Source organism: Citrus clementina, unplaced genomic scaffold (assembly GCF_000493195.1).
Source record: "Citrus clementina cultivar Clemenules unplaced genomic scaffold, Citrus_clementina_v1.0 scaffold_9, whole genome shotgun sequence".
NCBI classification, from domain to species: domain Eukaryota; kingdom Viridiplantae; phylum Streptophyta; class Magnoliopsida; order Sapindales; family Rutaceae; genus Citrus; species Citrus x clementina.
In genome coordinates this window covers 15,426,271-15,438,632 of record NW_006261964.1, presented here as the reverse complement: position 1 = coordinate 15,438,632, position 12,362 = coordinate 15,426,271, and the positions used below count along the sequence as shown (strand labels likewise).

At 37.1% G+C, this 12,362-nt stretch overlaps 1 protein-coding gene across 1 annotated transcript in view; it reads right to left on the bottom strand.

The window, feature by feature from the left end:
* Window positions 1–11,615: 11,615 nt before the first annotated feature.
* LOC18033273 (ER lumen protein-retaining receptor) overlaps window positions 11,616–12,362 on the bottom strand; it is a 4,406-nt gene continuing 3,659 nt past the window's right edge. The window contains exon 5 of the mRNA XM_006420867.2: window positions 11,616–11,686. Coding sequence (XP_006420930.2) covers window positions 11,616–11,686 — 71 coding nt within the window. The remainder of the gene's footprint in view (window positions 11,687–12,362) is intronic.

Here is a 12,362-nt window from a genome sequence, read left to right as displayed (position 1 = left end):
AGAGATGTACCGAGAAGAGCTTAGTCTTAAATTGGGAGAAGTGCCATTTTATGGTAAAACAAGGTATTGTTCTCGGTCACATCATTTCGAGCAAAGGTATTGAGGTTGACAAAGCCAAGGTGGATCTCATTTCTAATCTCCCTCCACCTAAAACAGTCAGAGAAGTAAGATCTTTCCTTGGGCATGCTGGTTTCTATAGACGTTTCATTAAAGATTTTAGCAAAGTTTCTAGACCCTTATGCAATTTACTTGCTAAGGATGTACCTTTTATCTTTAATGATTCATGTCTTATGGCTTTTGAAAAATTAAAGCAATTGTTGACATCATCACCCATCATTCAGGCCCCAAACTGGAGCTTACCATTTGAGCTTATGTGTGATGCATCTGATTATGCAGTAGGAGCAGTTTTAGGACAAAGAGTTGATCGAATTCCTCATGTTATTTACTATGCTAGTATGACATTGAATGATGCACAGTTGAACTATTCAACTACTGAAAAAGAAATGCTAGCAGTAGTGTTTGCATTAGAAAAATTTTGATCTTATCTCATTGGTTGTAAAATAATTATATTCACAGATCATGCTGCTCTTAAATATCTTCTCACAAAGAAAGATGCAAAAGCTAGACTAATTCGTTGGGTATTACTTTTGCAGGAATTTGACTTGGAATTCAAAGATAAGAAAGGCACAGAGAATGTTGTGGCGGACCACCTCTCTCGTCTCCATTTTGACACAATTACAGAATCATTACCATTGAATGAGTCATTTCCAGATGAACAATTAATGAATGTGGAAGTATTACCTTGGTATGCTGATATAGTTAATTATCTTGTTACAGGTAAACTTCCAGAGCATTGGACCAAGCAAGACAAAGCTAAATTCTTTGCAGAGATAAAGAATTTCTTTTGGGATGACCCGTATTTGTTCAAGTATTGTGCAGACCAAATTGTTAGACGATGTGTCCCTGAAAATGAAATTCAGAATATTCTTTCATTCTGCCATGAACAAGCGTGTGGAGGCCATTTCAGTGCTAAGAAAACAGCTACAAAAGTTTTACAATGTGATTTTTATTGGCCAACTATATTTCGAGATGCTTACACTTTCTGTTCTTCATGTGATAGGTGTCAACGAATGGGAAGCATTACACGAAGAAACATGATGCCACTAAATCCAATTTTAGTGGTTGAGATTTTTGACGTATGGGGTATCGACTTCATGGGACCCTTTCCCCCTTCTTTTGGCCATCAATACATATTGGTTGGTGTTGACTACGTCTCGAAATGGGTAGAAGCAATTCCATGTAGGACCAATGATCACAAAGTGGTGATAGGATTTTTGAAAAGCAACATTGTTTCACGCTTTGGATTCCCTCGAGCGATAATCAGTGATGGTGGTGCCCACTTTTGTAACAAAGCATTCAAGGCTCTTTTGACAAAGTATTCAATCACACACAAAGTGGCGACCCCGTATCATCCGCAAACCAGTGGCCAAGTTGAGATCTCCAATCGAGAAATAAAGCACATATTAGAAAAAACGGTGAGGCCCGATAGAAAAGATTGGTCATTAAGACTTGATGATGCATTATGGGCATATAGAACGGCTTTCAAGACCCCAATTGGGATGTCACCCTACAGGCTAGTGTATGGAAAAGCTTGCCACCTACCTGTGGAACTCGAGCATCGTGCATATTGGGCCATCAAGAAATTCAACTTTGACATGCAGCAAGCCAGCTCAGAAAGAAGATTACAGCTGGCAGAACTTGAAGAAATTCGCAATGATGCATACGAAAATGCCAAGATTTACAAGCAACGAATGAAAGTCTTCCATGATAAGCAAATTATGAGAAAATCGTTCACTCCAGGTCAGAAAGTGCTTTTATTCAATTCTCGCTTGCACCTATTCCCAGGTAAGTTACGCTCTCGTTGGTCTGGTCCCTATTGTTCATACTGTTTTTCCACATGGGGCAATTGAAATTAAGGACCCAAAGAACGGTGTCACGTTTAAAGTTAATGGTCAAAGATTAAAGCCATATCTAGAATACCAACCACATGGAGAAGACACCAAAATAAATTTGAGTGACCCACCAGATTTGAATTGATTTTTTCTTTTTGTTGATTTGATTTTTCTTTCTTTCTTTTTATTATTCTTTTGCTAATTGAAATTATTTTTGCATAAGTGTGTTTGTTTTACCATTAAGTTTTTTTTTTCTTATCATTGTTAATCATGAGTACCATACTTAGACCGTTCCTCCTGAACATTCTTAAACCACTTCAACGTGTCAAAACTCATCTCAAAAAGCAGATTCAATTTTGTAAAACACAACGCATTTGGGCTCTACAACCACCAGAGTTAGTAGCTTATGTTGAGGGTTTAGAACGCCAACTCAGAGACATTGAGAGAAGTGTTTACGACATCCAGTTGGAGCTTGAGGTAAATTCAATAAGAGGACGATTTTAATTTTCTTTGTGTGTTTTAATTTGTTTTTCTATTTGTGTGCTTTAGTTTATTACCCCGGTGAAGTGGCGGATAACGGTACTCCGTGACAATCAAGTCGGTTACTTCAGTTTCCCATAATAACTGATATTCTGAGGCGAAGGTATGGACAGAAACGAGATTCTAGCGAAGCTTCACAAGCGATTCCCTTCACTTCCTCAGAATGCCCTCCTTACGATCTATAAAGCTCGGTCCGAACGCATGCGATTACTCATGAGGAATAACATACCTGCTGACATCCGTTGGTTAATCGAGGCTAAAGTACGATCGGCAGGTGAGTTACCTCCAAAATTTATTGCATTCATGCCTGGTTGTGGTAAAGGAAATTATGCAAGAAAACGACGAGCTCGAAGAATTTCTGTTGCTTGTCATAAGTGTGCCAGAATGAGTTGCAATAGAAACCCATGTTCTTTAGGAATGGTGTCTGATAACAGGGAAGATAAGATTCAATTCATTAGGGATGGCTTGAATAAGGAGTCATTGGATGATATCCTTTTGTCTCTTGAAACGCATCCCAGTGGATATGTGCAAGGAGCGATTCTCCAGTTATGGCCATTATTCCAGAAAGAGCATGCACGATATAGTCTCGGGAATCTGACTATAAACGACCCTGTTTGCCAGTTTATAAGAAAACTGGATAGGAAGCCTATCCTCGACCCATAGAGGGCGTTCAAGCCGTTTCTGGACGTAGAACCAGAGGAAGATGTGAGCCACAGTCGCAACTACCTGTAAATATCCTTTCACTTTACTGTTATTTTATTTCACTATTGTTTTATTGTGTGCATTATTGTCTTTAAAAATTTTATTACTGTTTGCTTTTTCCTTATTACTGTTTTCTTTTTCCCTTTTACTGCTTCCTTTTTGACTAGCGAGCCACGTGCTTTACGCGTTATTTGACACTGACATGTTACCTCATACATAACTGTGATCCACTGTCACCAAGATTCTTAAATGTGATTTCCTTTTTGTCAAGCACTCACAAATTGTTTTCGAGAAGTATCACAATGGCAGCTACTCCCAATAGACAATTCAAGAACATTTGTGTGCTTTCTGGATTTACCTATGGCAAACATAAAGAGTTCATTGAGGCAGCTATAGATCTTGGTCGAAGCATAGCAGCGAGAAAATTACATTTGGTGTATGGAGGAGGTAACCGAGGGTTATCAAAAATTGTCTCAGAAGCAGCTTTTATCAGAGGAAGTCAAGTGTTAGGCATCATCCCAAGAGTCCTAAAACCATTGGGCAGTTCGTCTGACTCATCAACTGGAGAAGAGTTAGTCGTCTCAGGTATGCAAGAAAGAATAACTGAAATGCTTAATCATGCTGATGCTTTTATTTTCCTTCCAGGAGATCTTGCAACACTAGAGGCACTTATGACACTAGCATCTTGGGCCCATCTACACATTCACCAGAAACCCATCGGTTTGTTAAATGTCAATAACTTTTATGATGGCTTTATCGCATTTCTTAACCATGCAATAAAAAACTATTTCATTCCTTCTAATGTGAAAAAACTCTTTATTTGTGCTCACACTGCTAATGAGCTACTTGATATGTTACAAGCTTATAAACCGGAGCCAGACCCCTGGACCTTTGTGTTGGAGCGACCAACTAATGATGGTAACAGTAGCCGCAGTAAGAAGTACAAATTAGATTTAACTCTCCGCCTGTAAATATTTTCTTCTGTGTTGCACCACCCAGGTGATGTCTTCTAAACTCTACTTATTTCCTTTCAAACATTGAGGACAATGTTTCGTTCAGGTTGGGGGGAGGGAATAGTCGACAATTGTGGAATCTTGGTTAAGTTTTTACTAATTTTTTGTTGTAGAAACTAACTGTTGCTAACTTTTTGTGTTGAAGATGGCTGAATATGGAGTGTAGTTACTCTAGAAACGCATCTTCATTGTTCGAAAAAAAATAATAAAAATTCTTTTTCTTTATTAAGTTTTGATGTTCATTTTTCTTCTTCTTTTTATTTTCTCCTCTATAAATATACATTTTCCAACTTTTGAGTTTAAGATGGCTGAATATGGAGTGTAGTGCCTCTAGAAACGCATCTTTAAAAAAAAAAAAAAACCATTTTCTTTTCCTATCATTTTAAGTGTAACTTTTCTAATTAGTTTTTCTACATCATTTTCACATTTCTGCATGCATATTTTCCTTTCATGCTTAGAATAGGTTGGGGGGTAGAATGTTGTTAAAAAAAAAAAAATTTTGTGTTATTTTTTTTAACATTGGATGACATGATTAATTTCAAATTTTAGTATTTGTATTATCTTTGGTCTTAAGTGATGTTACGCTATGTTTGCTACTTTACATGTTGATGTCGGAGACAAATATGAGTTGCTTGAAGGAATGAACATGTCATAAATAAGTATCAAGTGAGTTGTTGAGCCTATCATTTTCTTGGAGAGTAACCCTTTTGCCCATTCTCTATACAGCTTAGCAGTTTATTATTTTATACACGATCTCTAGATTTCTTTTGAGTTAACCCTTTAAAAAAAATGGTAAAATTAAAAAAAAAAAGAAAAAAGAAAAAAATGTGTGTTACTACATTGGGAGGCCCATCTAACTAGTAGATATGGATAATTATTTAGAGCCCTAAAAGACGATGGAAAGGCCATCTTTGATCCGTTTGAGCCTTTCTAGTCATCCCTGTTATTAAATATCCATAGTTACCCCTTTTGAGCCTTTAAAAAAAAAAAAAAAAAAAAAAAAAAAAAACCTTTTCTTTGTCAACTTATCATCTTGACCCACTCCGATTTGGAGTATTACCCAATGTCTTTTAAGTTCCATCCCTATTTATGTTTGAGAAAATGTAAATAATTATGTTGTTCAGTGAAGTTATGCCAAATAAAAGCAAAAAAAAAAAAAAAAACAAAACAAAACAAAAGTTGTTGTTTCAAAAGAATAAAAATAACAATAATAGGTGAAATCCACCTTGCAACTTCCAAAAAAAAAAAAAAATCTGCATTTTTCTCAAACATACACTTTGTTTTCCTTATTTCCTTTCTTTGTTAGCCATATCCCTAGCCTACGTTACGTCCTAATAAAAGTCCTTCTTGATTTTAGGGAACTATAGTTTGAAGTAGAAGCTAGTTATATGGGCTAAAAAGATGTAGTGATGCATAAAAAAAAAAAAAGATAAATAAAGTGGGTTGACTAACATTTTATTTGACTTGAGATCGTATTATTTCTAAGCTGAGGGCATATTTATTTCATCTTGGTGAGAGCATGTGATATCATTTCTTTATTATTTTCTCTCTCAATTACCATTCATTGGAGTGACTATGTTTATTGGGTTTTAATTTCTTTGTGAGAGTGTCACCACTTCCAGTGAGATTTTGGGGTTTGACATATCATTCTTGAAAGTAGATATAACAAAGTCTACTGGGCTGATTCATGTGGATGGTTAATATGGGTGTGATATTTCTTTAGACTGGAGATAATGCTTATACTTTTATTTGATTGCTATCATTAATCTGATTGAATAAATATGAGTGTTTCAAAAAAAAAAAAAAAAATCATTTTGAATTTGAATTTTGTTTTCGCTTTATTTGCTAGGGACTAGCAATAAGCTGGTTGGGGGGTGTGTTGAGTGTTAGAAAATGCATATTTATAAAGGAGAAAACCGTCATTTTACATTTCAAGTCTTACTAACAACCCTTACTTTTATGTATTTAACCTTCTTGTGATGTAATTACGTGTGTGTTATTTTAATTAAGTATTTTATGTATTTTAGGGGCAGTATAGCCATTTCACAATAAAGGAGAGATCAGACGGCAAAACGGACATCACTTTTGAACTCAGGACGGTCGAAAACCTTAGGAGGAGCATAAAAGGAAAAATGGCACTATTCACATGTACGGTACTATTCACGTATACGGTACTGTCTACGTTACTGTTCACGACACTGTTCACATAGATGGATCGATGACGTGGCATTGACCGATGATGTGGCATTGACTGATGAGGTGTCACGATCCTGTTGGGCTAAAATTCTTATGTACTGTTGATGGTGACGTGGCAGCATATCAGTGGACGAAAAATCTCGTGTACGGTGCATGCATCACACAGGATTATTTTCAACCAAACCGCGTTACTGTTCATCCGGGTCAAACCGTGTTACTGTTCATCCGCGTGGTCAAACCGTGGACTGTTGACTGATGACGTGGCGCAATCCTGAGCGTCCAAACTGTTTTTAATCCGATGGCCATGATTTACTCCATGTATCTATAAAAAGGGGGCCTCCCCCCCCCTAATTTGATATCTCTGAATCCATTTTTGGGATCCATTTTCTGTAATTCCTTCTCCATCTTGTATTTTCTATGTATTTTAATAAATTCCCATTTTGCCCCTAGTTCAATTATGAGTGGCTAATTTTCTTTCAAGCTTGGGTTGAAGGTGAAGTCTCAACATGTGTCATGGGCTTAATTTGGTAAATTTACTTTCTCTTCCCCTCTAGTTTTTGTGGATGTTTTGACTTCTCGTCGACAAATAATACTAATCTTGTCTAGTACCGCCTTGGTTACACCGGCTCTCTAGTGTTACACCGGCTCTCTAGTATAAGGTTATTATTATTTGGCACGATAAGCCCTTAGCACCATATTGATTAGAGCGTGGTTCATGAGGTGTGGATTCCCCCCTCATGATTTAATTGGCATTAATACGGATTATTTAGCCCATGATGCATGTTGATACGGATCCAGATACCCAAGTACGTCATTTCAATAGAATTATCTTCAATTTATTCTCGCCATTGCAATTCCAATTTTAGAATTTATTCTCGCCATTTTAATTTAAGTTTTAGCATATACCAAATCATTTCCACCATAAATCCAACAACCCATTTACAAAATTAATTCTATACACAATTAAAATCCACCTCCTCGTGGGATCGACACTCGTCACCATAAATCTATACTACAATAGATTCGTGCGCTTGCGAGTACATTAAAATTTGCACAACAGCTACGAGGGACCCTTCCTAGTTGTTCGACGTGTAGGCAACGTCTCGTATCAACTCGAACTTCCACAAAGACTCAAGATCCATCCGGTCTTCCATGTGAGCCTTCTCAAGCCATATCATGAAGACATGGGAGAACCAAGTCGTGGAGAATCGAGGCGCGCGCCAACTGCCGTTGTCACCGCGTTCAACAAAGATGTGGACTACATCATTACGGACCGAACGGTTTCGAGGAGGGGGGTGCCAGCACATAGCGAGTACTTGGTGAAGTGGAAAAACCTCCCCGAGAGCGAAGCCACTTGGGAACGGGAAGATGATTTGTGGCAATTCGCTGAGCACATCCAGCACTTCAAGCACGAGAGTGCGACGAGGACGCCGCGAACTTAGGTGGGGGAGGATGTTGCGGACCGCCCAATCCGCTAGCCCAATTGCCCACAATTTCGAGCTAGAGAGCCAACACAAGGCCAAGAGTGCTAGCTTGGCCCAATTTCGGAAGGTTCTAGGCAACTCTAGCACATGTGAACATGTAAATATTCTAGAATACTTTATACAATTCCAGCACATGCAAATAGCTAGGAAATTGTAAAATACTCTAGAGTTTGACCAAGTTTGGCAAAGTTAGGTAAAGTTAGGCAAAGTTAGGCAAAGCCTCCCCTATAAATATGGAATGGCATTAGGCATTTGTATCCAACAAGCATTGTAATCTCTCTTTGTGTAATACAAGTTTCTTTGGCTCAATTGTTCTCTTCTCTTGTTCGAGAATCTCTAGGCTTACTTAGCAACATTCGGCAAAGTTGTCTAAGTGCCACACGGGTTAGCTGCGCAAAACACTCATCCTGTGACATAGTGCTCTTATTCTGCTCTGCTTTTAAAGACTAAGTAAGGACTAAGAAACACTCACAAAAATTTCTTCGTTTCTTTCTTTTTTTCTTTTTCCTTTTTAATTGTTGCTTGACAATGATCATGCCCAATTACCCATTTAATGTTCTTTTGGTTTGCGGTTTATGCTCACTGTTAGGGCTTTTCTAACGTTCACAATCAAAGCACATTACTCTGTTCCAATCGCTAGACAACTCAAGAAAAAGAAAAAGATTCAGGAAATTAAGATCTGGTAAGCTTTAGGTTTCTTTTTTCAATCTTTATTTTTGATTCGTGGATTGGGCCACTGTTTGGCTTCTGTGAAAGTTAAAGGAAGTGAAAAACAACAAAAGAAACATCAGAGCATATGGGTATTTTCCTAATTTGTTAGTTGTTAACGTGTGTGTTAAGAAACGTGATGAATAATTGTTTTTAAAAATGTGGTCACATGTTCAATTGATGTACCTATTTGTATATTGTGAATTCGAAAGATTCTCGAAAATTTGTAGTTCTTTCTATCTTTATTTTTGTTTCAAAGGATTGGTGTACTGTTTGGCTTCCGGGAAAGTATAAGAAAATTGTTAAACAGAAAAAAAAAAAAAAAAAAAGCAACAACAAAAGAAGAATCAGGCTTTTGGGTATTTCCTATTTGTTAATTGTAAGTTGTTTACGTGTATGTGACAACAGAGGATATGAAGATAATTGCTTTTCCAAATGTGTCCACATGTTCAATTTATGTAGGCATTAGTTATTGTTGAATTCAAATCTGAATTAGTGTGTGGGGTTATTGTCCAATCAATGTTTTGTAATTCTGCATGCATTATTTATTAGTACCATATAAGCCCGGGGTTATTCTTTAGAAAGCAGCTTATAATTTGCCTAGGTACTTTAAGATCAAAGGTTTCCCCATACTTGATTAAATTAAACCGGCAATATTGTGTTGTTGTATATGATGATTTTTATTTAAGAAATGTAATTATATATGCAGATGTTTCAGAATGGAGATGATAATATTTTCTCAATATTTTTGGGTATATGTTTGTAAAATTAGAGAGCCTAAAAGTCTGAGGCACATTTATGGTATTTTGGTGGCATATATGCTGCAATTCCCTCTAGTTATTGCATCTCAAATCCCAATCAATAATAAAGTTCTATTTTAAAGAAATAAAAATATTGAAAAATCAGTAAGTGATTTATCAGAAGGGAAGAGTTTAATGGGGAACATTATTTAAATATTTCACTCCGACTTAACTTCTTAATTAACCCATTAACAAATTAATGTAACAAGCATTAATCAGCTATGTATATAAGTAGAAACTTTTTCACAAACCCTAATTCCTTCCACTAAAAGGATTCGTTAAGCTTCTCTATTAACTACTAAGGTACCTTCTTAATTTAATTAATTCTTTTACTTTTTAACATGCATTGTCCTACTAGGAGCAAGAAAACTTGATGGAGCAATCCATTGTTAATGTTAATAAGCAATATCCTTTACTTCAAAACTTTAAACTTCTAACATGTTCAGTTTTTTCACCATGCAATGTACACAAATTTGCAGAGGCAATAAGATGATGAGCAGCACAAGCAGAGATGATCATCGCGATGATGATGATGATCTTAATGGTGTTTACTCACAGTTTCGAGCTTTCGCTCTAGCTGATTTAAGAGGTGCCGCTGTGGCTTTTCTCAAGGAAGTGAGGAAGAGATTTCGAAAGCAACATGATGGTATTTTTTTCAGATTTTGTCAGCTCTTGAGTGATTTCACCAAAAGCAAAATCGACCGTGATAGTCTTGGACTGGAAGTAAAAGAGTTGTTTAAAGGGCACGATGACTTGATTCACAAGTATAATGTGTTTGTGCGCAATGAAGCAGATGATGAGGAAGATGGTGCTGGTGGTGGTAGTGATCATGATGACGACGACAATCACGAACCAGTAAATACACTTGTACCCGCGATTGATTTAGTGAAAAAGGTGAAGGCACGTTTTCAAAACGAAGAACAAGTCTATAAAAAGTTCTGGGAACTGTTGGCGGGAATTCGAGGAGAGCGGTTCTTGTTGCAGGAACTGAAAATGGAGGTTGCTAAGCTTTTTGGGGATGAGCATGGCGATTTGTATGAGGAGTTTGAGAGATATGTAGCACAGTGTGGAGAGCAGAAGCATGTTATAAAATCAATTCAAGATCTTGATCTCTCTAAATGCAAACAAGTTTCTCCTAGCTATTGGCGTTTGCCAGAGTACTATTGGATGCCGATGGCTAGCAATAGCTCAGAGATCGGTGACCAAGTTTTGAATGATAATTTAGTGTGTGCGAGTACAGGAACTGAGAGGAGTTCTTTCAAACAAAGACGAAGAACAAAGCAAGAGGAGGTGTTGTTTAAATGCGAAGATGATAGATTTGAGCTTGACCTGTTGTTGGGGTGGATGCATTCAGCTGCTGAGAATGTAGAGAAGCTGATGATCAAGATTGATGATCAGAATCTAGACAATGAGAAGAGTTCTAAGATCGAAATTGAAGGGCATTTGGGAATTAGTTATTTGAGGTGCATTGAGCGCTTGTACGCAGAGCATGGCCTTGATGTGATAGACAATTTGCATAAAAATCCAGAAACTGCATTGCCTGTTATATTGAAAAGCCTCAAGCAGAAGGTAGAAGAGTTGGTGGAGCGCCGATCGGATTGTAATAAGATTTGGGCACATGTTTGTGCTAAAAATCATGACAAGTTACAGGAGATGCAACGTGAGTTAAAGAGCTCGAAAAGAGAAGATTTAGTGGCTAATGAAGAGAAATTGCAGAAAGAGGAAGAGATGAAGTTGGATGTCGGTGGAAATAAACAATAAATTGTTCTCAACTCAGAAACTCAACTCTCTGTTACCCAAAACGTACGAAGACTGACGAAATGTTTTCGAAAAATATTTGGGTTATGTTCAGTTTTTACAAATAAAATTTTAAAGATCTTGCTAACCTATGCGTGTATTATCATAATTATGGTCAAGTACCATGGCCTGTGGCCTCTGTAGGTCATTGTCATCGGATAGGTCGTGGCCGCATATGGAAGACGTTTGCAAAGGATTCTGAACCTGGAATGAAGGCATCTTCAGATTCCGGACTCAGAATGAAGCATCTGAGGAGGGTTCTCATCGAATATCAGAATCCCGGCAAAGGATTCGTGTTGGACACCGGCGTCATTAGCCAAAGATTGTTCATCTGTGACGAAGCATCAACGGGGGGTTCTCATTGCACGTCAGAATCCTCCACGAAGGATTCATGTTGCAGAATGAAAGTCATCAGCTAAAAGATCATTCTTCTGTAAAGGTCTCCAGCGGCATATTGAAACTGTGTTTATTAACAACCATTGCACGTTTGATTTCTATTATATGCTACCCAAAAGTTCAATAAGTTTACAGATAGCTTCGCATCAATCAACAATGCTAAGTGTAATTTTATGCTATTTCCTTTGTCCAAATTTAAAGAAGAATATATAATTCAAAGTCTATTTGTATATTTGTGCTGAGCATAATCACTCTGTTTTCCCTCCCTTGCTAATTTATCATGCCGTCCTCTTTTGTGACTCCTGCTGTATCAACTAGATAGAAGTTTGAAGATAAAAATGCAATTATTTACTCAAATAACACTACTGTGGATTATTGTTTGATGTTTGTTTTTATCTTTACTGGTTACCATATTTTGGCCTTAACATCTAAAATCCTTGCATATAATGACATAAAATGAAAAGTAAGAAGAAAAAGATTCGAGCATTGTCCTGGTTCATGCACCAAAAGTATGAACAAATAATCAATTCCAAAACTTTGGCATGGACTGAAAGAATCCACAATATAACATGTATGTTTGAAATGCTGGCTCTAAACCACATAAAAAGACTAGCGAGTAACGGATAGCTACATTGTAGTTGAACAATTTGCATGATGAATCCACAACATAACATGTATGGTATTTGGAGTTTAAAACCCATTTGAGTTTGACATGAGGAAAGTAAATAAGAACCAACATTTACCATGTTCACCGGAGCACGTGAGCACCCAAAA